The sequence below is a fragment of the Monodon monoceros genome, unplaced genomic scaffold (assembly GCF_005190385.1).
Source record: "Monodon monoceros isolate NGI ecotype Baffin Bay Population unplaced genomic scaffold, NGI_Narwhal_1 Super_Scaffold_1, whole genome shotgun sequence".
NCBI classification, from domain to species: domain Eukaryota; kingdom Metazoa; phylum Chordata; class Mammalia; order Artiodactyla; family Monodontidae; genus Monodon; species Monodon monoceros.
The window spans coordinates 71513322-71539743 of NW_021703765.1; the positions used below are offsets into that span (position 1 = coordinate 71513322).

General features: G+C 50.2%; 1 protein-coding gene across 7 annotated transcripts in view; it reads right to left on the reverse strand.

Annotated features, from left to right (window-relative positions):
* The window catches only part of HECTD4 (HECT domain E3 ubiquitin protein ligase 4), a 190857-nt gene that overhangs the window by 7008 nt on the left and 157427 nt on the right, over positions 1-26422 (reverse strand). For 6 of the 7 annotated variants that reach the window (XM_029226045.1, XM_029226052.1, XM_029226037.1 and 3 more), the window contains 15 exons: positions 23317-23498; positions 21879-22084; positions 21461-21591; positions 20963-21168; positions 19174-19353; positions 15537-16843; positions 14320-14527; positions 10437-10660; positions 10193-10344; positions 8712-8818; positions 7889-8012; positions 4800-4990; positions 3539-3685; positions 2347-2466; positions 1537-1692 (listed from right to left, as the gene is read on the reverse strand). In XM_029226045.1, the coding sequence (XP_029081878.1) occupies positions 1537-1692; positions 2347-2466; positions 3539-3685; positions 4800-4990; positions 7889-8012; positions 8712-8818; positions 10193-10344; positions 10437-10660; positions 14320-14527; positions 15537-16843; positions 19174-19353; positions 20963-21168; positions 21461-21591; positions 21879-22084; positions 23317-23498 (3641 nt within the window). The remainder of the gene's footprint in view (positions 1-1536; positions 1693-2346; positions 2467-3538; positions 3686-4799; positions 4991-7888; positions 8013-8711; positions 8819-10192; positions 10345-10436; positions 10661-14319; positions 14528-15536; positions 16844-19173; positions 19354-20962; positions 21169-21460; positions 21592-21878; positions 22085-23316; positions 23499-26422) is intronic. The other variant, XM_029226027.1, reaches the window with a different exon arrangement.

Genomic DNA, 26422 nt, shown 5'->3' on the forward strand with positions numbered 1-26422 from the left:
AACCCGCCCAAGGGCTGGGAGATCCGGGCTCCAATATGTGGGGCCACTAACTAGCTACGTGGTTCCTGGGGAATCACTTCTCCGACGGAGCCACAGCCTCTGCACCTCTACCTAGCGGACGGGGGCAGTCACTGTACCCACCTCCCAGGCTAGTTCCAGGGATTCAACGAGATCAAAGGCAGATCCTACGCGGGTCACTTCTCACAGCTGCAAGCTGACACCGATACAAGGGCTTGTGGGACCCGTGTCCGTCCCCTGCGCTGGGCCAAGAGCAGGGCCCCATGTTTTCCTCAGCACTGCCTCCTGCCAAGCCCAGGGCTCAGTGTGTGTCCAGTGAGAGCATAAATAAATGGATGGACACACAGACACACGCAAAGGGCAACAACAATGATCAGCTCCTCTCCTACTGCCATTCCAAATGTGCCTTTGGGTTTCTTGCAAAACTCCTCTCTGTGGCTGGGTCTCCTCTGCCCTTCCCCATGCATCCCATCAGTGTCCTCAGGTCAGGAAGCACTGAGGACAGCTGTGCACGCGGAGGACTTGCTTGGGGACAGATGTCAGGGCCTGGCCGCTTCCACGGAGAAGCAGGACACTCCCGCCTGCTGAAGCCGCCAAGGGCTGGGCTTTAGAATCCGACAGACCTGGGTTTGCACCCCAGTGATGCTGCTGACCTTGGGGGAGCTACTTACTTAACTTGGTGGAGCCCCAGTTTCCCTGCCTGTAAAGTGGGACAGTGCTGGTGTCATGAGGAGCGTAAGGTGTTGAGCCTGGGCCTGGCACGTTCTGGTATCTCAATGAACAGAGCTGTTCTCAGAGAGCCTCCGAGGTATGCCCAGAGGATGCCACGGCACTGGCCGGCAAGGAGGCTGCTGCGGGAAGTGTCCCATGATCAGGGCGGGAATGGGAAACAGAGCTGCCCCAAGAGCTCTCCCCACCCAGCGCGCCCAGTGAAAGAACTGTCTTCTCCCAAACAGCGCATTTCCTGAACGTCTGGGCTAAACGGACTGAAAGGACCACGAAGGAGCATGTTCTGAGCGGCCATTCCTTCTCCCTGCAGCGTGAAATGGCAGGATGTGCCATTCTGATCAAGGGCTCCCCAGACCCCTGTCTCTCATGGGGCACACACACAAGCTTTTGGCCCAACCAACCCTCAGCCAAGGGCTCTTCCTGGAAAAGAAGTCCAATCCACACTGAGGGCGTCTCTCCTCAGCAAGAAATGCACTCCTAGCACTGATCAGAAGCCTGGTCCCCAAGCCTGGACAGTGCTGGGCTGAAGTTCCAGGCCAGCGGCAGGTGCCACATCCCCAGGGGACAGGGGCAAGTCCGGGGGGACTGGGTTTGGAAAGCCTGGACAGATGTCACTTGGGGGCAGTCCTGGCTTCTGTGCAGAGCAGGGTAATGAGAATGTGGCTTGACTCTTGTTAACGGGTAAGATATTGGGCCATTTAGGCTGAAAATAACCCCAGGAATGTTTACATTCTAAACACAGCCTTCACCCTGAACTGGCTGACGGAGGGCCTGCGGGGTGCCACTTACTGGTGCCGTGGACCTCCTCCCCAGTGAAACGGATGTTGAAGGCGTAGGTGGGGTCACCGCCACTCGCCAGTCTGACACAAAGCTGGGAGGATGGCACCGAGGCCAGCTGCCTGGCCGCCTGGCAGAAGTAGGAGTTTTCAGAGGCTCTGATCTCCCCTGGAACGAGAGAGGAAGTGCCAAAACCTCCGGGTGGCCATCTCCTGCATCCCAGCACAGGAGAGCCGCATGGCCAGGCCCCGGCCTGCTGGGGGCAGCCACTGCCTCCCTTCTGCTCCTGGAACATCTTCAATCTTTCACGTCTGCCACGTGGGTCCCTCGAGGAGCCCGCCCCCCAACCCCACCCTCCACCCCCCGTTCTCCACATGATCAGCCCCTCCCATCCTTCCACATGTCTCGGGGGAGGCCCCGCACCTGGGCTCCTCTCACGTGCCCCTCCCGACATCTGTCCGTTCACAGGCTGTGGCGGAGACTCCTGGCTGCCTCCCCAATATCTAGCCTCCCCACTTTTTCGGTGCTAGAGCCCTGATTTTAGCATGTCCACGGCCAGAACAAAGCCCACCTCCCCTGCACTGAGGCGCGGCCTGTGCCGCTGATGCCCCCTCCCTCTGCTGCCTGGATTGGGAGCTTGGGAGGGACTGGAGGGGGACGTCACAGGCTGGGACGTAGAGCAGGGCAACAGAAGTACCCACGCCAACGAGGGATGTCAGAGCAGCCCGGGACTCCCACTTCTAGAGGCTTCTTTTATGTGCGAGAAATCAACTGGTTGAAGGACTGCTGCCTGCATCCTCTGGTCTATGTAGCTAATCTCACCTCCCACGATCTCCAGTGGGTCCAGAGTAATCTCCGGTGCCGCGTGGTCAGCTGTCCTCTGCACTGTGGCGTTCAGCACCCGATTCATGACGGTCACCTTCGTGTCATAAAAGATCAGCCCTGGAGGGAGGAATGCGGTAGAGGCTGGGATGGGGTGGCTTCCCTTCCTTCCCAGTCACCCCGAGGCCTGGCAGGGGCCACACTGTCCCCTGTGGGTCCGTCCAGTCTCTTCTGGGACAGCCCGCGGGCCCCTGGGGGGATGTGCTGCTGGGGGCATAAGAGGTCCTGCTCCACTGGAGGGTGATTAGTTAGTCTCCACCCAAACGTGAACGCAGGATTAAACCCTTGGACCCTGTCATGCCCACGAGACGCCTCGCTTGCAGGAATACAAACCCAAATACATAAAGAATAAGGAGGTTTCTGTGGCCACTTCTGAAACAGCAAAAAATAAAAACCGTGGAAGTGTCTATCAATAAGGACATGGACACCTACACTGTGGACAGCAAGGCAAGGAGGGTGTGTGTGTCGACAGGCAGAGATCTGTGAAACAGAGGTGCATAACAGAATGTATAAGAGGATACCCAGTTTTTTTTTTGTTTTTTTTTCTGCGGTACGCGGGCCTCTCACTGCTGCGGCCTCTCCCATCGCGGAGCACAGGCTCCGGACGCGCAGGCTCAGCGGCCATGGCTCACGGGCCCAGCTGCTCCGCGGCATGTGGGATCTTCCCGGACCAGGGCACAAACCCATGTCCCCTGCATTGGCAGGCGGACTCTCAACCACTGCGCCACCAGGGAAGCCTGATACCCAGTTTTTGGTTTAAAACAAAAAGACAAATGTGTGTGTCTATATGTATGTGAACAGAAAAGTCTGGAAGGACAGGCTCATCTGTTAGTGACGGTCGTCTCCGGGATGCAGGAACGTTGGGGGTAGCTAGTGAGTCAGAGCCTGACGTTTATGTATTTCTAAATAATCTGAAAACTCTTTTAGTAAATTTAGTTTTTCAGAGCATATTTGTTTTCTTCAGAGCATAATTAAAGTAACTGCTCTTGGGTGGAACCACTGCTCCAGAAAAGATTCGCGTGTCCAAGGACAGGCTGGGGGTGGGGGGGTGGGGCCCTGGGCAGCTGCAGGAGTCCAGGTGATGCCGGAGACCCCACCCATCGGGGTCGGCCCAGGAGGCTCAGGCACTGACCTTTGGCCTCCTTCAGCAGGGCCGCGATGCTGTGCGTGTACATGGGCGTCTGGCGCAGCTCCACGAGTGGCAGGAAGAAGGTCTCGAGCGTGGTGTTCAGGGACTGCAGCAGGGCGAAGCGCAGGCGCAGGCTCTCGATGGGCACATCTGCAGGGCATGAGGGGCGGTCAGGCGGGGGCTCGGCCCAGCGAGGCCGAGACTCTCCGTCTGTGAACGACGCAGGTGGCCTGGTCGCAGGGAGGGACAGGGAGGCTCCCGCGGTGGGTTTTATCCCTGGAACCCAGAGGCTGTTGGTGAGTGAGAGATCCCGGCTTCCCTGAGCCTGTGCCAAGCAGCAGCAGAGGGCGAGGCCCAGGCTCAGAGGGGACCTGAGGGTCCACTCAGCCGGCCTTTGCGGCTGTGCCGGGGCTGCGTACCATTTGATTTTTAACTTTTAACTCTGAAGTAATTACAGGCTCATAGGAAGTTGCAGAACAAAGTAGAGTCCTGTGTACCTTTCCCCCAGCTCCTCGTGGTGTGACCTCACACACTGAAACCAGGAGACTGTTACATGGCACACTGAATTTTACTTGTCTGCCCTCACGTACGTCTCCTCTCTGACCGTGAGACTGACGTTGGGACAGTTCACGGCCACGTTCCCTGTCGCGGTATCCGCAAGAGAGCGAGGGCTCGGACTGTGGCTGAGTGAGGGTGAGCGGGGCCCGAGGCGCGCACACACCCCAGCACCGGAGCCGGCCCAGGGCCTGTTGCGTGTGACAGGGCTTATGCTCCAGGGGTGGATTTACGGAGAATGTCCGTTTCTGTGTGCGCGTTATTGTTGTGTGCATTCCTAGCTTTTGATACAAACATGCTGCTCTCTTGTAATTAAGGCTAATGTCTCTGACACACGCTACCAGACTGCGCTGACCCCGTCTCACCCCCAACGCCAGCCTGGCATCCGAGGCGGCCTCTAGGCAGGGGCCTGGGTGTGACGGCAGGGGTCTCGCCTCCCAGCCACCGCACTTCTGTGTCTGCCGCTTGGCTTGGTTGCGAGGAGCACATAGTAAGGCCTCACAAACTTTAATTTGGCCATAATCACAACTGCTCGTCTTTCTCTCCTTTTTATACCCACCTGTTCACAGCAGGTGTTCCTAAGGATTTTTGTAATGGGCACAGAAAGGGCATCTAGTCTTTCTAAACCACCCCGTACCGTCATGAGGCAGGCCCCCACAGGGTGGTCCAGGGGGAGGACCCTGAAAGGCATCCCCCTGGGGCCACATACTCAAGAGACAGGCCACTCTGGGGTCGGCGGCGTCTGTGGGGTCCAGATACACCTCGTGGGGATGCAGCCGCGCGGGCGTGATGGCCAGGTGGCGGCACAGCCGGTTGATGTACTGCACGAGCGCCACGTCCATCTCCAGGGTCCACTTCCTGGAGGCCTTGTGTGCGTGCCGGACGTCGATGCAGGCACACCTGGGGGCGGGGAGAGGCAAGGTGGGGCGGCGGCCGCTGGGGGACTGCTGGGTTCCTCCGCAGCCACGTCCCAGCTCCCGGAGGACCTTTATAAGACAGCCTCGCCTCCCAGGCATTTCTTGGTGCCCAGCCAAGGTGCTGACTGCAGAGGAACTGCCTGTCCTGAGGGGAAAGCTCCTTTCTAAAGAAACAAGCTGAGCAGGCCGGGGGGACGGCAACACACATCCCCACGTGCCTCCCTGCTGTCTGTAGGCAGCAGGGCTTTAGGGTTAAAGACGGGGCACTGGAGTCCTTGGGTGAAATCTAGGCTACAAAGCACACCTACTTCCTGAGCCTCAGTTTCTTCATCTATGAAATGGAGCTGGCGATAGCACAGCCTCGCGCTGTCAGGAGGAGTCACTGAGAGGACACCTGTGATGCACACAGCACGGTGCCCCGCCCCTTCCGAGGGCACAGCAAGTGTCAGCTGCTGGTGTTACTGAAGCCATCATCTTTTACCCAGCGATCCCACCCCAGGGTTCCCCTACGCGGCTCCCTGAGCAGGCAGGCAAAGGTGTGTTTGTGAGGGCTGCCTTGCTACAGCAACGTCAGCCATAAGCTACACCACCCCCAATAACGGACTGCTCGGCAGCCGTTAAAGTCATCTGGTAGAACAGTATCAAATGACGTGGAAAAATGAAAAAAGCACACTGCAGGACACTATTTCCTGTCTGCTCCCCGCTACAGTACTGGAAACATCTACTCCTGGAAAAATGTTGGGAGAGGTGTTTACTGAAACCTTTCCAAGTGATTACCCCTGGGCACAGAATCACAGGAAATCTCCTTTGTGTTTGAATATACTGCATGAAGTTTTTATCGAGTGTGTGTGTCCTTATTCTACATTGAGCTATTAACCCAAGAAAGGCCTGCAGGCAGGCAGGTGGGTGGACAGGTGCCTCTCGTTCCAGAAACTGTGGCACCTCGAGGGGGGTCACATGCCACACAGGGTGCATCGCGCAGAGGAACCTGTCTCAGGGAGGTGGTGGAGCCTGGTGCCAGGCTCTCGTCACTGCAGGCCACCTCTGTCCTACCCTAGGAGTGCTCCCAGAGAGACCTAGCGCCTTCAGGAGGTGATCCCCTCTTCCAGGCTGGATGTGTCATCACTGTGGCCCCATAACACACGTGAACCAGCCCTTCCAGCTGTTACAAATGTGTCACCTTGGAATTAATTTGCAGTCCAATTTGTCCCCTTTTCACTTGGAATGCAGTTTCTAGTCCAAAATAGGTGATTCTGCTTTTAACGAAAACCCCCAAAGTCGTGTCTCTTACTGGTTTCTAAAACCAGTCGAAGAACTTGGCCCTGTCACCATGATCCAAGGCCCATCTGGGCATCGACTCTGAGCCTTCAGTGAAGGTACCAAGTGCTGGTGCCAAGCAGTAAACAATTTCTCAACTCTGAAAACGGGGTTTTAAAAAAGCATGCTTCTGGCAGCCATTCCTTCTCTGAGGCCCAGTACATCTTGCTGTGGGAACGGGCGTGTAGGCCTGTGTGTGGCAGAGCCAGAGGGCGAGAGCAGGGAGATTTCTTTTGGTTTGCAGACATCTTGCCTGCTTGGGATTCACTTACAGCTAGAAAGGGGAAACCATATTTAGTTTGGCCCTGGAGACCTGGTGACTCGTGACCTTGCTGTGCTCCTGCCTGGGAGTGAGAGAGGGCAATGGAGAGTGGGAGAGAATATGTGAGTCCAAAGAAAAAAGATTCTTTGGAATAAGAAATCGTCCCTGTTAGGGACTGAAATGTCCCCTTCCCGCCAATTCATACGCTGACGCTCTAACCGCCAATGTGACTGTATTTGGAGACAGGGTCTTTAAAGAGGTCATTAGGTTAAATGAGGTCACAGGGTGGGGCCCTAATCCAATAGGACTGTTGTCCTCATAAGAAGAGGGAGAGATACCAGGGATGCAGGCACACAGAGGAAGGGCCACCTGAGCACACAGCACAAAGGTGGCCGTCTGTGAGCCAAGGAGAGCCCTCCAGAGAAACTAACCCTGTTGACACCTTGATCTTGGGCTTCCAGCCTCCAGAACTGCGAGACAGTGAATTTCTGTTCTATAGAACACTGTTTCAAACAGGCTGGAAAATCCACATTAACAATTAGGAAATATGGGGAGGGGGAAGGGTAATCTGTGACAAAGCGAGAGAGTGGCATGGACATATATACACTACCAAACGTAAAATAGATAGCTAGTGGGAAGCAGCCGCATAGCACAGGGAGATCAGCTCAGTGCTTTGTGACCACCTAGAGGGGTGGGACAGGGAGGGTGGGAGGGAGGGAGACGCAAGAGGGAAGAGATATGGGAACATATGTATATGTATAACTGATTCACTTTGTTATAAAGCAGAAACGAACACACCATTGTACTCCAATAAAGATGTAAAAATAAATTATACTCCAATAAAGATGTAAAAAGTATAAAAATAAAAATATTGAAAAAAAAACAATTAGGAAAAATTGGAAAATAACTCAATAGGCATTAAAAACAGGCCAGATGGAATGGCTTCCCTGGGAGTAATTGCTTGGGGAAGCGTCTTGTAGCTGAGAACAATTTTTTTTTTTTAACATCTTTATTGGAGTATAACTGCTTTACAATGGTGTGTTAGTTTCTGCTGTATAACAAAGTGAACCAGCTATAGGTATACCTATATCCCCATATCCCCTCCCTCTTGCGTTTCCCTCCCTCACACCCTCCCTATCCCACCCCTCTAGGTGGTCACAAAGCACCGAGCTGATCTCCCTGTGCTCTGCGGCTGCTTCCCACTAGCTGTCTGTTTTACATTTGGTAGTGTATATATGTCCGTGCCACTCTCTCTGAGAACAATTTTTACACAAGGTATCAACTGGGTTGACAGCCTCTTACCTCTCAAAATGAAGATCGTAACCACAGGATAAAATCGCCCTCCAGACACTACGGATGTCTTGCTTGGCTCGGTCAATAACAAACTTGTGAAATCCTTCCAATGTCAGGTACTTTTCCTCAGGGACTGATGGAAAAGTGTTCACAGTGTTAGGAATCGGTGAGAAGTGGGGGTCCCACAACATGCTCCCACTGCACCCTCTCTTTCAGGGCCCAATTCATCTAACCCCACCCCCGTCTCCTGCCGTCACTCCAGGGTCTGTTAACAGACTGTCTCCACCCGACTGCTCAAGGACACACATAACCCCCAACCTGACGGGTCTGAGCTGCTGCCTCACCTCCTCGGGCTGGTGACCAAGTGGTGCAGCGCTTTCCCCCCGGTCTTGTCTTTCTGTATCTCAGAAACATTCCCGACTGACTAAGCAATTTTTGTGACAATAATAGCTTTCTCCAAGTCTGCTTGGGCCTTTAGGAAGATAAGGTTCTAATGTCCCAGGTAAGTGCCCTCCTGGAAGAAAATTTCTGAGCAGATTTTCAATCTTTACTTTCAATCGCAATCATCTATTCTTCCCTTGGGAGTATGGTATTTCTGGAGCTGCTATTCTAACCTCCATCAGTTCAGGTCAGCAGAGATGGAGTCCTGGAGCAATAATCGCAGTTGGCCAGGGATGTCTTCCGAGTCTTGGGCAGGGCTGCCCTGCCTAAACTAAAACCCGAGGGAGCCAGGCGGTCAGGGAAAAGCAAAGAGGCTGGATCCCAGGCTGCGCCGCCATCTCTAGGATGGAAGCAGCCCCAAGCCCGCATCAGGCCCAAGTTGCTTGTTCACCTTCTTGTTTTTTGGTGGGTGACTTTTCTGGGTCCTTTTCGTCTGGCTTGCTCTTTTCCGGTGACTTCGGCTTCACAGTGGGCTTCTTCTCGCTCAAGGCAGTCCTGCTGTAGACCAAAGCACCAGAATCAGAATTCCTCACGCCCACACCTCCTCCTGGTGGGGGGAATGCAGAACCTCACCAGGCATTCGTTCACCCTCCCCCAACTACAGCTGATGGTTCAAACAGGGCGGGGGTCAAGATCAGCTTTGTTCTGACCAAGAAAAGTTTCCTGAGCAAATTATGAGGACAATTTGTTGCTTTAAAATGTGGAAAATCTCGAAGAGACACTTTTCAAACATTCTTTCTACATACTTCAGAGCTGTACTGTCCAAGAAGCAGGCACTGGCCAGATGTAGCTACTTAAGTTTAAATTGATTAAAATTACAAGTCCAGTTCCTTGGTGGCACTCGCCGCACTTCAAGTGCTCAGTAGCCGTGTGTGGTTAGTGGCCAGTGTGGTGAGTAGCACAGACAGAGAAATGCACATTTCCATCGTCACAGAAAGCTCTATGGGACAGTACTGACTTAAAAGCCCCGTTTATGTATAATTAATTAATAAAATTTTAAGACACTTTTTTCTCTGACGACTTAAGTCCTCTAGAGACTTCTGCTCGGTAGTACTTCACTACCTGAATTTCAACTTGAGAGTCATAAACATGTTTCTAAAGAAAATTCTACTAAATATGTGTGCATATCCACACGTGCGTGGAATATTATGGAGCTACTTTAAAAGAGGAATGGGGGAAGTTCTTTTTGTGCTGATATGGAATCATCTCCAAGATCAGGAGTAAATAGAAACAGCAAGGTACAGGCATTTTGTACAGTTCCCGACTTCTGGGTACGCGTACACTTGCTTGTGTACACCCAGAACAGTTCTGCAAGGCTACGAAAGTGACACTGCAGCCTCAGGGACGGGAGCTGGGAGGCTTAAGGATGGAGAGGAAGAGGAGTGGCTTTTCACTGCATATGCTTTTGAATATTGTACTAGTTTAGCCATTTACAATGTAACAAGATAATACATATGCACAAATAAAACATCCTGCACTTAAATGTTAAAAGCAGTTGCTACGTTGGGGGTATTTCAGTGTTTTCCAATATGCACGGGTGCACTTTACAGTCTTTCTACAATAACTGTGCATTATTGTGTGGGTAAAAGAAGTGAGACTTTTTAAACAATTCTGTACATTTTAGATGTTTTATTAATTCAGTCTGGTCTGCTTTCCAGCCTGCATGGTCCAGATTTTACTATCCTTATGGGTAAAATGAAACGTTCTCTTCCAGCTGACGAAGGCAAGGGCGAAAAGGACCCCGGCAGCAGAGCAGAGAAGAGCCAGGATGTCTGGCTCCCCCAAGGTGCCAACAGCCTCCCAGGAAGCCTGCTAGGAGGTGGCCCCGCGTCCCCCTGCCCGGCCCACCTTCCGAGCTCCTCGGTCACCCACCTGACGCTGTTGAGCACGGCCTTGTCCTTGGCGGGTGGCTTGGTGATGGGCCGCTTGGTGCTCACCACCTTCCCGGGGTGCTGTTCCTTCCCCGCCTTGCTGTACTTGCTCTTGTCGAACTTGGGTTTTGGCACGCCGTACTTCCTCAGGATCTGCGGAGCACCGGGGGGGGGGGGGGGGGCTCAGACTCAGCCCCAGGGGCACGCAAGGCCCAGCACGGGTGCGGCGGGGATGGGGTGGCTACCTGGGTGAGCTGGTCCTCCAGCACCTTTTTGGGGGGCCGAACATTGGTGAAGAAGAGGTGGAGGAGGTTGCCTGGCGTCTGGGAGTTGATCTGCTCTTTGCTGAGATAAATGTCAGACACTTTGATGGGCTTTGCTGGTGTCAGGCTTAGCATCTGCTCTGAGTGGGCGCAGCTCTTAAATATCTCCGTCAGCACCTCTCTGGCCCCGGGCACCAGCTTCTCACCTGTTACAGAATGGAGGGAGGGCAAATGATTCTGCAGTGAACACGCTACGTCAGGATAAGCCCTGCAGCATCTGATTTACTTTTCATCAATGATTTATTTTTGCAAGTGGGTAATGGGTGGTTAGTGGTGATGATGAGCTGTCCACTGAGACCTGGTGTCCCCTTTCTGCCCGCACACCTCAGTTACACGCCCAGCCTTCTCTGCCGTGAAGTGTGGTGCCGTGAGGTGCGGCCCCGTGACATGGGCCCCTCCTGGGCCAGTCTGCTTCAGGCAGGACACAGATGGGATCCAGGCTAGGCATTTACAACTGGCCTCCTGTTTACATTTCTTGGGGCGAGAAAAAGATGGACTTCAGGCTGGACACTTGGCAACTAGCCCCCTGTTCGCATTTCCTGAGACAGGAGATAGGTGGGCTCCAGGTTAGCTATTTAGAACCAGCCTCCTGTTTGCACTTCGAAATAGAAATAACAACAGGAACAGGGTAAATAGCCAGGCTTTGTTTCCTGTGGACACTTTGAGGTAACAGTTATGGCCGGGACAGAGAGGGGCTAAACCCTGTTCTGAGTAAAGATCAAGAAGTCACATAATATATTTCCCATCCCTGGGGCAAGGGAGACATTGCACATGCACAGAAAGGCTCCTCGGGGCTCAAAAAGGAAGGGGCACCACCCCATAATATGTGATGCCAAGGCCCTCCCATAGGCCTCTGGGGTGGAACCCATCTTGGAAAAAAGTTGCGCACGCCTCTTGGGGAGGGTCCTAGGGCAGGGCAGGTGTGGAAAAAGAAACCAGGTAATTGGCCAAAGGTAAACAAAGACCCGGAAGAACTGCCCTATAATGCATGACTTCACCGCCTCTTTACTGGACTCCTCCTCATTAGGGAGGACGCCCACACCCTTCCTCTCCCAGTGTGCATCTCTGCCTTGCTTCTGTCAACTCAACAAACTGTTTCTCTGTGTGTTCTCCCACTTGTTGTTGTTCTGTGTCCCCAATAATAAACTTTGTACCTGTTTTTACAGTTCTCGCCTCCTTGAGAAACACATTTTTCAATGGGGGTGAGGGCCAGGGGAACCTTGCTTCTAGCCTCTAGCCCTTGCTGGTCCACCGGCTAGGATTCCTGGTTTTCATCCAGGCTACCCAGGTTCAATTCCTGGGCAGGGAACTAAGATGTCACTTCACGCCACGGCTCACTGCTGCTTCTCTGAGATCATGTTCTCTTCTGCACTCATCCCCGCCACTGGCTGCGTGGAGATAACAAGCCCCCGAATGGCAGACCTCAGGGCTCACCCTGGACTCTTACATGTGCAGGAAATGAACTTCCACTGGGTCTGAGTTACTGTACTCTAGGGTCTCTTTATCATGGAGGTTGAACCTCCCTTAACTTCAACATGTCTGTGATGGATAGTCCCCAGGGAGCAAGAGGATGTAGAGACTGCAAGTACTTTTAGTGCAAAGTACAAGTTGTTCAATAGTTATTATTAGAGGATGCATTTGAAACCTGGCCCAGCCAGCAGGTGGAAAAGAAAGTTCTCTCAGATACAAGAAAACTGTCCCTGGGCACGAGAAAAAAAACACTTGTTTTTTTGGTCCCCAAATAAGCACTCCAGAAGATGCTCTCACCTTTCCTAAGGGGCCAGTCAGGAATGTTCCCAGTGGAACAGGATGTTCCACTGCATCTGCATGTTCCTCGTGGCCAAGGGCCCCCACCTGCAGGCAGGACTGACTTGCTCATCACACCCTGTCCTCCTGCCCAGCCTCCTCATCCCCTCTCTCTGGGGGTCTGGCCCTCCAGAGGCACACCCAGCTCAGGCCGGGCTTCAGGAGCCAGAGCACAAAGGTCCCCTGGGCATCTGGGCTGAGGGTGAGGAGACAGGTGTGTGGAAGGCGTGGTCAAGATCTAAGAGCTGATTCAGTAGAACCACAGCTTAAAGAGTCTTGAGCAAAATGCGTGTGGCTGTAACGTGGCAAATGTGTTATCAAAAGACTGAGTATCTTACGTGGAAGGTTTGACCATAATACAATCAGGAGCTAGAACTAAATTTGGATTAAAGCACGAAAAGACTGGCAAAGCATTAATTATGGCAGAAAAAGACCCCAGGGTTCCCACAGATCGTACACTAGCCACCCCCACGTGGGGAGCTGAGAGCCGAGTGGGCACCGTACTCACTAATAAGGGAACAGGGCTGAAACCAGGGCGAGGAGAGAGAGGCAGCCCCTCACGCACAAGAGTCCCAAAAAACTCAGGGATCAAGATACACATTGTAACGCAGTCCTTCAAAAAAATCAAAATTAATACAAGAAACCCATGATGAGTGAAATATTAGAAGTACTGTGCTGAGCCATATTAAAGCCTGACGCAAAAGGAAAAATCATTAATACTGATCCTGTCTTTATTTAAAATTTTAACAGTTTGTTCACCATGGATATTTTGCATTAATTTTGACTTTCATAAGTATTATATTAAAATAATTATTTATCTAGATTACTGAGTTGTTTTGGAGCCCCATTAAATTCTGTGGCCTCATTTACCTCACTCTGGTCCCAGCCCTGTGGGAGTATTTCAAAATTTCATGACTGGGGGGTAATAATTTGAAACAACAACAAAATCCATACTCAATATTACATTTCTGTCCTCAGAAAACATAAAACAGAACAAACTCAACAACTCTATTATGAACTTTCAAACAATATTAAAGAGTTAGAAAAAAACATAAATTTAAAAATTTGAGAGAGACTGATGCAAAATAAAGACAACAACACAAAGAACTACAGTTATAAAAAGAAAGGAGAAAAATCACTGCTGCTTCTGAAGCGAAGCTGGGGGTGAGCTCTTGGCCTCAGGATCTGCTAGATCCAGCTCTGTGGGGCCTCGATAGAGCCCGGGTCCTGGCTGAACAGAAGAAGTGGGGAAGCCAGACAGGGTAGGGTCCCCCCACATAAGATCCACCAGAATGACAAAGTGGGACTTTTGTGAAAAAGGAGCCGGAATCGGTTCTTCCCCAAGAATTCATTTTAAAGGGCGAGGTGTTAGCTGTCCTTGAGCATATTGACTAAATGATTACCAGCAATGTACATGGTACATTCTAGCTCTAGAGGACAGAACAAAATAAATACAGTTGAACTCAAACAAGGGGAAGCCTGACTAGACAAAAGGAAAAAAGCAACTTGAATGCAAGCCCACATTCAAGGCTGTGGCGGGAAGCAGGAGCACCTGAGGGCTTGGTGTGGGGGCCTGTGGCAGGGCCTGCCCGCTGGCCTTCAGGGCCCTGACGGCTCTCCTGGGGGAGCAGCAGTGTTCTCTTCACGTCAAGTACACAACGCACCTTCTGTTAACCAGGCAGTGAACCATCTTCCCAACGTTCCCTGAATCACTTCCTAAATCTGTGACCCCCCGAGCTCCTCTTTAAGGTAAGATGTTAAAAATAGGGAAAACAGGACATGGAGAGGGGTATGATTTTTTTTTTTGGCTGCGCTGTGTGGCTTGCGGGATCTTAGTTCCCTGACCAGGGATCGAACCCAGGCCTGTGGCAGTGAAAGCACTGAGTCCTAACCACTGGACTGCCAGGGAAGTCCCAAGAGGGGTATGATTTTTGCTCAGTTTTTTTTCTATAAATTTCTAAAAAAAAGTCTATTAATTAAAAAAAAATCTATAACCTACCTTTAATTGACTTATCATTGAAATAATCTTCTAACCCTGGGCTCCCCTGCGTATCAAACAAACTCTGATTTACTACAGACACAGTGAGTATCTCTTCTGTTGACATTTCCATCAATTCATCTTCACCATCCAAACTTGACAAACCAATCAAGTCATTATTGTTAAATAAACTCGCTCGGATTTTCTCGATTTTGGCTCGGGATCTGATCTGTGTGAACAAGGAAAAGGGTAAGGATTTGAGTGGAGAGACCAGTCACTCAGCTAGCTGTATGAACTTTCTTTCCCTCCCGTCTGTCCCTGAAACCCTCTACTGTCTTCAGCATTGGGAGCGCGGCCTGACCGGGGCAAGCTGGCCTTCCCGGCAAAGTCTCTTGTATGTGCCAAAAGTGGTAACCTGCAGGAGAACAGCTCAACTGGACATCTCTGTTGCTAAAACCCGGTCAGGTCTGTGGCTCTACGCAGATGCCCCAGGGGTTCAAGTCCACGCTTGGCTCCGAGGAAATCCGCAGGGAGAAGGTGGACAGATTCTGGGAGGAAGCCAACCCCTGGATCTTTGAGCTCTCCTGTCAGAGCCCGTGGGGTGGGGAGGAAGGGGGTGCAAGTTCTCCCCCTAGTGCCTTCCCCTCCATATCTAATAAGGGCGAGGATGGTTTTTACTCTGCACCCGACTCCCGTTACACAGGGGGCAGGAAGACACAGGATGCAGGATTTCTAAACAAGGAGGCCCAGAAAACACATGGGATCTTGAAGTGGAAATGTAATCTGGCAACACGCGCAGCATCTGAAACTCAGAATCACTCCGAACAGAACGGCAAGTCTGTTCTCTCCCTGCTCAGTGGGGATCCCTCCTGCCAATGGCAATGGTTAAAACAACCCAAAGCCACTCAAAAAGAGGCCACTGGGGCCTGAGTTGGAAAACACTCGATGATGCCCACCCATCAGGAAAGGTCAGCCCCTGGAGCCCCTCCCACACTCCGCAATGAACTGTATTTACTTCCTGACAGACTTGCTATCACACTCAAGAGAGGGGACCTCAAATACAGATAATCAACATGATTGATCACTGCTGTTTCCAAGAGCTGCCTCAGGGAGCCCGCTAAGTGCCCCAATGTCACCTATTACTTAGTCCCTTGGAAATAATATTGGAAGGCTTAAAGAGGCCTGGGGGATTCTAACCGCTCATGATTTAAGTGGTTGCCAAGGCGTGAGGTGCTTACCTCCACAACCGCAAAGCCTTTGATGGGGCGTGCTGTGAGGGGCTGGTTGTCCAGGGACGTGACTGTGTACATGGAGCCCATGTCTGACACTGAGGCCGTTTCTGCGTTGTCCAGTGGCTCCCCCAGGCTCCCAAGGCTGCCCAGGCTGCTGGTGCTGCATAGGGAAACGTCCAGGCTCTCCTGGCTGGACACTACGTGGGGCTCCAATAGGCCCGCAGGGATGGGCAGCTCTAGGCCCGAGGGCAGCGGTTCTGTGGAGACGTCGCTGACCGTCTGCAAGATGCCCTGGGAGCTGCAGATGGAGGCTTGACTGGTGGACGCAGACGCGCTGATGCTCATGGCGGGGGTCGGGCTGCGGGACGTGCTGACCTCCAAGCTGTCTGTGCTGGGGAAGCCAAGGGTCTTCTCTGGCTCAGCTTTCCCATCACCGCCCTCGGCCTTGTCTTTTGGCTTCTTGGGGTCTTCGTCCTGCAGGGGGATGTAGATCTCGTCTTTGAAGACCCCACCGTGGGCGTTGCAGGCCTTGCGGATGGCGCCTCTGACGATGCCCTCGTCCAGGTGGGTGGGGATCCCAGAGATCACCAGCAAGCGGCTATGGGCGGTGGGACCCACCAGGGCCTGGCAGGCGTCGGCGATGGCGTCACTCGTCACACCCAGCCCCTGCGGGTCCTTCCTGGTGAGGTGCCGGAGGATGATGAGCAAGGTCAGGGCGCGATGGAACCACAGCATGTCTTCGGGCTTGCCACCCCCGATGCTCAGCACGGCAGGGTCCGAGTCCACTGAGCGCGAGGACTGGCGCTTCCCGGAGGAGGAGGCCTTTTCCCGCTTCATCTTGACTTTCTTCCTCTTGGACAGGAGGCTGGGGCTCTGCGGCGTCTGTCCTGGGGAGGACGACGAGGAGGACGACGAGTCGCTGAGGTTTGGGGCGGTCGCCGACGTCACCCCGCTGGCAGTGACACTCATGTTGGTAGGCAGGGTCACCTCGGCCACCGCCAGGCACCCTTCCATGAGCGCGTGGAAATACGTAGAGAACCTGCCCTGGTCGGTGGCCGCTACGGTCCCCGAGCCACCGCACGTGCTGCCCGAGACCCAGCTCTGCGTCTCCTCGTCGTACAGCTTGTGGAGCTCTGACTGCAGGGCCATCAGCATGGCCAGGCAGGGGTTCAGCTGGAGGGCGATGGACGAGGACAGGCCGGCAGGGTGCTTCCTCTGCTCCAGGCTGTGCACTGCGCGCAGGAGCTCTGCCAGGAGGTGGAAAACCAGCTCTTTCACGCAGGCCGCCATGTCTGTGGTCCACAGGAAGTTTCCTGAGGTGAATGAAAGCAAAAAAAAAAAAAAAAAAAAAAAAAAATCACCTGTACAGAGCTTACTATGTGCCAGGCACTGTTCTAAGGCACTTTAATGGAGGCAGCCCTTACAGCGACCGCGTGAAACAAACATTACATCCTTCATCCCCATCTCACAGATGAAGAAACGGAGGCTCACAGAGCTGAAGGACTCACACGGCTGCCACACAGTCACACAATCTCACAGGGCAGAGCCGGGCAGGCTGGCCCCAGAGCCGGTGGCCTTCACCCCTGTGGCAGGTGACCGCATGGAGCCAGCTTCTACAGCTCTGACCCTGAAATCATTGTTTTCTTTCTCATAAAGTTATTAAGCAGTTTGGTGACAAATCATTAGCATAATGTTTCCTGAACCATGGGATGCTTACTACTGGGGGCATACAATCCAATTTTACCAGATAGCTCAGAAATACACACAGAAAAATGATTCCTTTTAAACTCCTCTTTCAGTCCTGATTTTGTCAACAAGAAAGCCTCACTCTGGGGCTAGAATATTCTTAATAGAGAATAGCCCAGAGACTCAGAGCCTTCGACAGGGAACAGTAGTTAGCCAGAATTTCTTAACAGTAACTGCTTAACTTTTTAATTTTATAAGTATCTTCTAGTTATGGCAAGGGATACGAATTTTCTGTTTAAAGTAGCAAGATAAAGTTTCTTTTAAAATTCAGTATAAGTTTAAAAAAAGGAGAAAGGAGTTCATTGCCATAAAAACAAATCAATAAATGGTGATAGGCATGACTTGTAGACGTGGCAGAAATCACATAAAGGTGGCATGAGAATGACTGAAGTCTAGGAAACACTGTCTAGAACAACCGTGGGCCACACACATCTGTGCCAAGGTCCCCTTCGTGCCAGATGCATGTCTTCTATCCCCAGTCACATTGTGGACAGGGAGTCCCAACGGCCAGGTCTGGCTGACTTACCGAGAATCCCAATTAGGCCCAGCACCCACGAAGGAGGGGACTAGGCTGACTGGTCTCGGGGTGATGCTGTTTTGATAATTCTAATTGGTAATGAACTCATGGCTGTCACGGGACATGGTGCTCATGGAGCCACTGACAGGGAATAAAGGCCAATGGGGTCTAAGGCCAGGCCCTCATGTGCTCCTATTTCCTTCTCTGTTGTCCTTCCTCTGCCATTGGACATTTTTGGAAGACGATGGCCTTGGAGAGAAATCTCCACCAAAATTGCAAATGGTGGCCCGAGAGCTGAGACCGGCCACATACATCTCGTTCCCCCAGCCAGTGGTTCCCTGCTCACCTCTTCCGACCCCCTGCCCAATGTGTTTTAAAGAATGTGAATTAGTTGTCAACATTTAGAAACTGGGAAATTCACATCAATATCTAGATTTCTGGCTTTTCTTGAAATAAAAAGTGACAGTATCTGGCAGGACTAGGGCCACATTCTTATACAGCAAATGAGTAGTAGGGCTCAGTGGCTGCCCCACAGGACACGTGCCCTCCAGTTCCCTGGAGGTCCTGGGTCCACTTCTCTCTTGAATTCCTCTCACTTACATCATCTCCCTGACCCCTGAGGGCACCTGAGTTTGCCAACATGTTTTTCCCTCCAACACCAACATTTTGTATTTTTGAAAAAATACAAAAATATAAAAAAGTTGAACACCTTATACAGTCAATATTTGGATGCTCACCACCTAGATTCTACCATTAACATTATTACATGTGTAACAAAGCTGTGTTTGTTTTATTACACATCTATCTTTCCCTCTATTCATCCAAAGACTCATCTTAGTTTTTTATTATTTCAAAATAAGTTGCAGATATCAGTATTTTTATCCCTAACCACTTAAGCAGACATATCATTAATTAAAACTCAATATTTAGAAAAATTTTGAAGTAAATTTATATGCTAAGTTCACAACTCTTTAAGTTTACCATTCCATGAGTTTTGCTACAATGCCATCTCTCTGTAACCTTTCAGGTGCTGTGAGGTCATAATGTCTGAAGGTGAAGGGTGGTATGAAAGTGAACAATGTTACAGAATCAAAGTTACAACAATGGCATATGTTAGTGCTTTAAAGTAAAGTATGATAAAATTAATCTTATTTTCCCGGTTAGATGCCACCCCTCAAAATAATGGAAGTACCCTGCAAATCATGGATTTGGAAGTCTAGGCTACACTTTCCACTCAATTCCCCAAGCCCAACTGACAACAAGCTGACAAGAGCTGTCACCACCCAGGCCACTGTGGCCACCCCAGGCGCACCGGCCAGCTCCTTCCCCAGGCACCCGGCCAGCTCCACCAGCCTGATCCTGAGGGAAGGGAGGCCTCACCGAGCAGTTCCACCACTTGCAGGAGGACGGACGTCGGGATGGTGTCAGGCTCATCTTCAGATCTCCCTTCGCCGTCCTCTGACTTCCAGGACAGCAGCTGTTCTGCGAAGGCCATCGCCAGTGGGAACTCAAGGGGCAGAGAGTGTAACACCAGCACGGCTCCGGGAGGGGGAGACACCCCTAGAAGAAGCGCCCAGAAGGAAAGCTCATGACTGGTAGCACCCGATCAAAACAAGCTTGCGATAAAGACCTGCCAGGTGTGCGCAGAGAAACAGGGCCGGAAAGCCTGTCCACTCATGCACTGGGGGCGAGAGGAAATGTCACTCCCCACACTCCAGACGGAGTCAGCCGCAGGCGCAGGAGGAGCGGAGGACATCCTCCAAGGAGTCCACCTGTTGGTGTGAGAATGGGACAAAGGGCAGCAGTGGGGACAGGGAAGGATAAACATCTCCCTGTCAGTCAGATACCAACCAGCCTGATGACCTGGCATGGAAATAGGAAGTCCGACTTTAAAAGATGCTTCACTGGAATGGTCCCAGCCTGGTAAAGAAATAACCAGCCCTTTGGTGCAGCTGCAATCCCATGGGAGCATCAGCTTATTTTAGATTTACAGAGTGGACCAGCAAGGGGGCCCCCAGACTTCAGGAACTACCAGAATTCTCTTTTACTGCCTTCGGTCATTGTCATGGCCTGAATCTGACCGAAGCTGCCTACGATGAGAGAAGAAAGACCCTGAGGTCTGATCCCTGTCACACCCTGCACCGCACCCCAACCCCCTCTGTAAGCACTGGTCAGACATAAGCTGGGGTACCAGGGGTCTCTGGCCGGCTCAGGAGGAACCATGTTGACTCGCCTGTACTTTGGGGTGAATGTTTATTTGGGGAATGACAGGTAAAACAGAGATCTTCTGTGTTTAATATAAATTTTAAAAAACAGTGTAGGCAAAATACAATGAAAAAAATAGACCCTAATAAAAAGAGATCATAAACTTGTTTAGCATTGACCAAATACCTTAAGAAATGTCCTTTCATTCTATTCCCTAAGGATGCAATGTCTCCAGGATTGGAGCTGTGCAAGCCAAGGCCCAATTTTGGCTGAAAGTTCAAATACATCTTTATAATTGTCTCTAACAAACATGTGTCCATCTTCTCCTGTCCAACATGCCAAGGACGTGCAGTGCAAGTCTGAGACTAGGTTTCCCTTCCTCTGTGTGTTGACTCAGAAACAGAGTCAGCTGGCCCCAGTATACAAAGCAGTCAGTGAGAGCTTCAGGATTTACAGAGATGGAGACCTCATCTAAATCTAAATCTGCGGAGGCTTAACAAAGGATGCCAAGGAGACAAGACCACTTGGGCTTCCCAGCCTGGCCGCCACCAGGCTTTGTTCACCATCGACACGGGGAGCAGATGATCACTGAGGCCCGCGCCCCACGGGGCCACACTATACCCGAGAGAACTCAGTTTTCATGGGAACTTGAAGGGCAGCCAGGATTATTACAGCTAAATGATGGGACTGCTCTGTTTAGATCATTCTGAACAGCACACGCTTGTGAAAGGAAAGGAAATCCCCACTGTAGTCTGGGCAGCATCTGCCAGGTCTTCCCCTGGCAGGAAAGGGAGAACTTTTAATCCACTGTCTCTGAAATACACTGCCCCAAGCAGTCCTTTTCTTTACCCATAGGAAACTGGAACACAGCACAGTAGAAAATCCTTTCAATTTTCACAAAGAAGGAAAGCAGAGAATGACTTCAAAGCTGTTCTTATTACCGGGAGCTAATTCAGAGACTTACCCAGTTTGATGTGGACTTTGTCTGTGGAGAGGATCACAGAAGGGTACTGGTTGGTGGTGGGAGGCGGCGTGAGTCCCGTGTTGGCCGGAGATGCATCCCGCGGGTAACAGATGGCCTCGATGAGGTTTAGCTGGCCATTTCGCTTCACTTTGTGGCCCAGCCCGTACACAAGCACCCGCGCCCACGGCGCCTTGTACAGAGAGGAGCTGAGGAGGAGGGATGCGTGTGAGCAGAGTCCAACCATGTCAACAAACACTTTGTTGCGAGGGGGTGGTGAGAACCGGGCACACGTAAGTCACCTCCATCACATTTTAGAAGGTCATTCTTTATATAGACTAATTTCCAAAACATGGAAATTAGGGAAGAACTGTAAATCATGTTCAAGTACACTATGCATTAAAGAATAAAAGCAATGAGTTTTTTTCTTCTGTAAATTACACCAGAATCTGTCTTACTTTTCTCCCCCCATCACCATCTTCTACAGTACGGGCAACTTACTCTTTGCGGAATCCAGACTGACTTTCTTTGCAAGATACTACAACGAAAGCCGCCCCGGGGAAATTGACGTCCATGTTGACCTTGGACTCGGAAATTGGAAACTCTTCGGAGGGGAACTGCTCTGGTGCCGTCTGCAGAGACATTTAACAGGGAAAGCCACGGGTTAAACACAAGAGAGCATTTCCTTTTCCCAGCTCCCAGGCAAAGGAGAGCCAATGCATACACTGTAACAGGATCAGGAGGACAAAAAAGCCCTCTGGGAGGAAGGACACCACGGACGGGACAAGGCAGGGGAGCTGCGAAGAAAAGCAGACTAGTGGGGCTTGGGGAAGAAAAGTGTCATTTTCAGCCAGCCAATAAGATTTCCAATTGAAACCTGTAACCCTAGTTTAGGGACATCAGAACTTTGGACTTTTACCTGCAGGAAAGAGCAGATCTGTTTCGTCAGCTCCAACAGGCTCTCCTCACCCTGGTGCAGGGTCCGAGTGATGGCCACGTTGAGCCACTCTCTCACTGTCTGGGAGTTGCCCTGGTAGAAGAGGTCCGTGGCCGAGCAGTTCTGGGAATGGATGCAGTGCTGCAGGGACTGTGCCAGGAGGATGGAGCTGGAGCTGATGGTGCCGTCTGGGGACAGGAAAGAAAACACAAGTCAACAAGAACAGCAGCAGCCACGGGCTGTGAGATCCTGAGTAACGAGCCAGGAGCATTCTGTCCAGAAAACCAGGATGGGTTAGCTTGAACATACGTCTTGGGTAATAGATGTCACCAGTCAGATCCTGCAGGGGGTGGGGGATTCAGGAGTTCGGCAGCCTTTAACTTTTTGCTTTCTTTTAAGCTACAAAACTGTTGCCTAAAATAAAAACCTGAATTGAAGCCCAGGTCTACTAAGCAGGTAGAAGTGGAGCTGCTTGGATTCAGGGGTTCCCAGAGCCTGACCTATCGGCTGCCCTGGCCAACCTGGAGTTTCACCAAGGAACCACTGGAGTAGCTCAGAGTGGAGTTTATAAAGCAAGTGTTAGTCACTGTGGCAAAGCTTCTTCCACAAGCACGTTAAAGCTTTTCAGATCTGTTTTGGAGCCTCTAATTTCTTGGGGTGGGCCACTGGACCCCACGTGCTTAAGTGGCCTGTGGAGATGTAGTTCACACAGGCACTGGCTGGGACCCCATGGCTGTGAGAGATGTCCTTTATGCTTAGCATGCCACCTGCCCTCTCACTCCTGCTCCCATCTTAGTAGCTAGGAGGTCAAGGGAAGCAGGCTGGAGGCCAAGGTGCCAGAGGAAGACATAAGGGGCCCTTCAGTCTTCAACTGGGTTGAGGGCAGAGTCATCACTTAGTATTCACCAAGGGAGTGAACACACAGCATCAGCCCACACTCCAAGGGCCCCACATTGAGCAGATGCACACAGGCTGGCCCATTAAAACAGCTCCGCTTGAGGTCACAATGAATCAATTAGGTATCTCTGGTGGCGTTTGATGGCAGGAACATTTTCCTGTCTTTACACGTCAAACAGAATGTCTGTGACAACAGTACAGTGACTAGATTTCATAAATAAGACTTCATTTTCCTTGATCCATGATTAGTTTGCTTAATGAATGCTTAATAGGTTAATGACTAAATATGTCATCTAATACACTTAGATTTTTCAAAGAGTGAGAAAGCACTGCAAAGGCAGCTGCAATCTTTCGTGCAGTTTATCTACACTAAGTCTAAAGGTTCTGTGCTGGGACTCCTCCCCCTGCTCACGTGGAGAACAAGGACACTAAGCACAGCTCCTGCTTGGCGCCCAGCTCACCCTCAGGGCTATTCCATCCTGGGCCTAATTTCTGCAGTGAGAGCCGCAAAGCCGAGGTTTACCTGGGAGGGGAGGAGCGAGGAGCTGACTGGACAGCAGCTGCAGGTGCTCCAGGGTAATATCCCGGATGGCAGGGATGTGGAAGAGGCGGGTAAACAGGTGAGGCAGCTTGGGGGCGAAGATGTTGAGCAGGGCCATGCGGCAGTACAGCCTGGCCAGTGCGGCCTCGCAGCGCAGCAACTCCCTGCAAGGGAAGGGCAGGCGACAGGCACTGAGCTCTGACGGTCCAGCCTCCACACTGGGCCGGGCCACGGGCTGCTGAAGGGGAAGGACCACATCTCAGGCTTCTCTGGCCTCATGTTCTGTGCTCCAAGTTAGACACTTGTGTTTTAAACAAAAAGCCACATTTAGTTATGTTTGATTTTTCCCAACTCAAAAACCACCGTGGAAAAAGAAATGAAAATATATGTTCACATAAAGACTCACATATACGTGTGTTCACAGTAGCATACATATAGTAGCCAAAAAGTGGAAACAGCCCAAATGTCCAACAACTGAGGCACAGTAAATCCATACAATGGAATGTTATTCACAAATAAAAAGGGATGAAGCAGTGACACGTGCTACGACATGGATGAACCTGGACAGCCCTGTGCTAAGTGAAAGAAGCCAGACACAAAAGCTCACATATTATGAATCCATTTATATAGAGTGTCCAGAATTAAGCAAATCCATAGAAACAGAACTTAGATTGGCGGGGTTGAGCTAGGGGACGGGAGAAGGGGAACTGACTACTAATGGGTGTGGGGTTTCTTCTTGGGGTGATGAAAATGCTCTAAAACTGAGGGTGATGATGGTTACAGAATTTTGTGAATATACTAAAAACTGTTGGCCTGTATACTTTAAATGGGTAAATTACACGGTACGTGAATTGTACCTCTGTAAAGCTATTATAAAAATTTCAGTGTGGGCATTTTTTTTTAATGTGATCAATTTATGAAGTGATTGGCATTCACCTTGAATAATAGCTCATTAGTGACTAAGCAGGTCTCATTTAGAAATGCATCTCTTGGTAAAGAATCTAATCTAGCTAATACTAAGCATAGGGGAGGCTCCCTGTATTTTATTAGCTCATCACCATAATTAAAAATTCTGCTGGTAGTAAGCACTTAATCAAGAAGGCAAGTTAGAAGTAGCCCTTTTGGAATGTAAATTGGTGCAGCCACTGTGGAAAACAGCAGTGGAGGTTCCTCAGAAAACTAAAAATAGAGTTACCATATGATCTAGCAATTCCACTCCTGGGCATATATCCAGACAAAACTATAATTCAAAAAGATACATGCACCCCTCTGTTCAAAGCAGCACTATTCACAATAGCCAAGACATGGAAACAACCTAAATGGCCATTGACAGATGAACAGATAAAGAAGATGTGGTACATATATACAATGGAATATTACTCGGCAGTAAGAAAGAATGAAATAATGCCATTTGCAGCAACATGAATGCTGCAACATGAATGCAACTAGAGATTATCATACTAAGTGAAGTCAGAAAGAGAAAGACAAACATTATATGACACATATATCTAAATCTAAATCTAAATCTAAATCTAAATCTAAATCTAAATCTAAATCTAAAATATGACACAAATGAACCTATCTATGAAACAGAAACAGAATCATGGACATAGAGAATAGACTGATGGTTGCCAAGGGGGAGGGGGTTGAGGGAGGGATGGATTGGGAGTTTGGGATTAGCAGATGCAAACTGGTATATATAGGATGGATAAACAACAAGGTCCTACTGTATAGCACAGGGAACTATATTCAATATCCTGTGATAAACCATAATGGAAGAGAGAATATGAAAAAGAACGTTTTATATATATATATATATATATATATATATATATATATATAAATAACTGAGTCACTTTGACGTACAGCAGTAGTTAACATTGTAATTCAACTCTGCTTCAATAAAAAATAAGTTAAAAAAAAAAGAAGTAGCCCTTTTGTGTCTATAAAGTCTAGGTCTAAACCCACTCGGAGCCAACAGGGGTCACTTGATATGACCTACTGACCCAAATTAAAGGTAATGCTTGTCCATCATATAAAGTGAAGACAAAAAAGAAACCAGCTAAGATGGTGCATGTTAGGTGGTTTCTTTCTCGGCTCTACCAGTTTGTAATATTCTTGCGCCAGAATTTAAAACAAACCAACTCCACCTGCTTCTTCCCTCCTCAGAAGTTTGTCTGTTGACAGTACTAGCACAGCTCACGAGGACCAGGGCAGCAAAACAGATGAGGTCTGACTATGAAAGCTGAAAGCCCTACAGACTCCCCCCAGCTCTCTCCTCAGACTGCAAAGCCTCAAGTTGCCAGGATGAAGCTGGAGTGAGATTATTTTTGGTCGACTCTGCAGACTGTTAACGTCCCTGAAGTCTCTGCTGAGGAGGCCCCCCGACTCTTCATTCTCTAAAGTCCTCTCTTAAACCCACGTGAGGACTTTAGGCAGAGTACGCCTCTGATGAAAACCCGTACGATGACCAGAAATTCCATCATTGTATTGATCAAACAAATCTATGGCATATTTCATATTTCTCCCAATACTGAGATCACCACATTAATACTGATTGTAAATGTCCTACATCTGCAGACTGACTGTAACCTTGTGAAGCACTTTCTTGCCTTTTCTCTAAGTTGCTAGTCAACAGTCAATAGGTTTCATCTATCACAGAAATTTCCCAAAAATATGACTGAAAGTATTATTAAAGAAGTTTTAAAAAACTTTAAGAGTACCATATTGATATTCAAGCATATATGTTTGGGGATCCTTTTCAACAAATATGTGGAGTCTACAGTGTGAGCCAGGGCCCAGATTAAGCACTGGGAGCTCTAGCAAAGAATCAGACAAGGTATCTGCTTTTAGGAAGCTTATGTTCTAGAGGGAGGAGACACACAATAAACAAATTAAAAAAAAAAAAAAGCAAAAGTATCAGGTTCTGGAAGGGAAGTATTGATAAAATACAATCTGAATGACAAGAAAGAGACAGCCGATCCACCAGAGGGCAGACAGCAGAAGCAAGAAGAACTACAATCCTGCAGCCTGTGGAACAAAAACCACATTCACAGAAAGATAGACAAAATGAAAAGGCAGAGGGCTA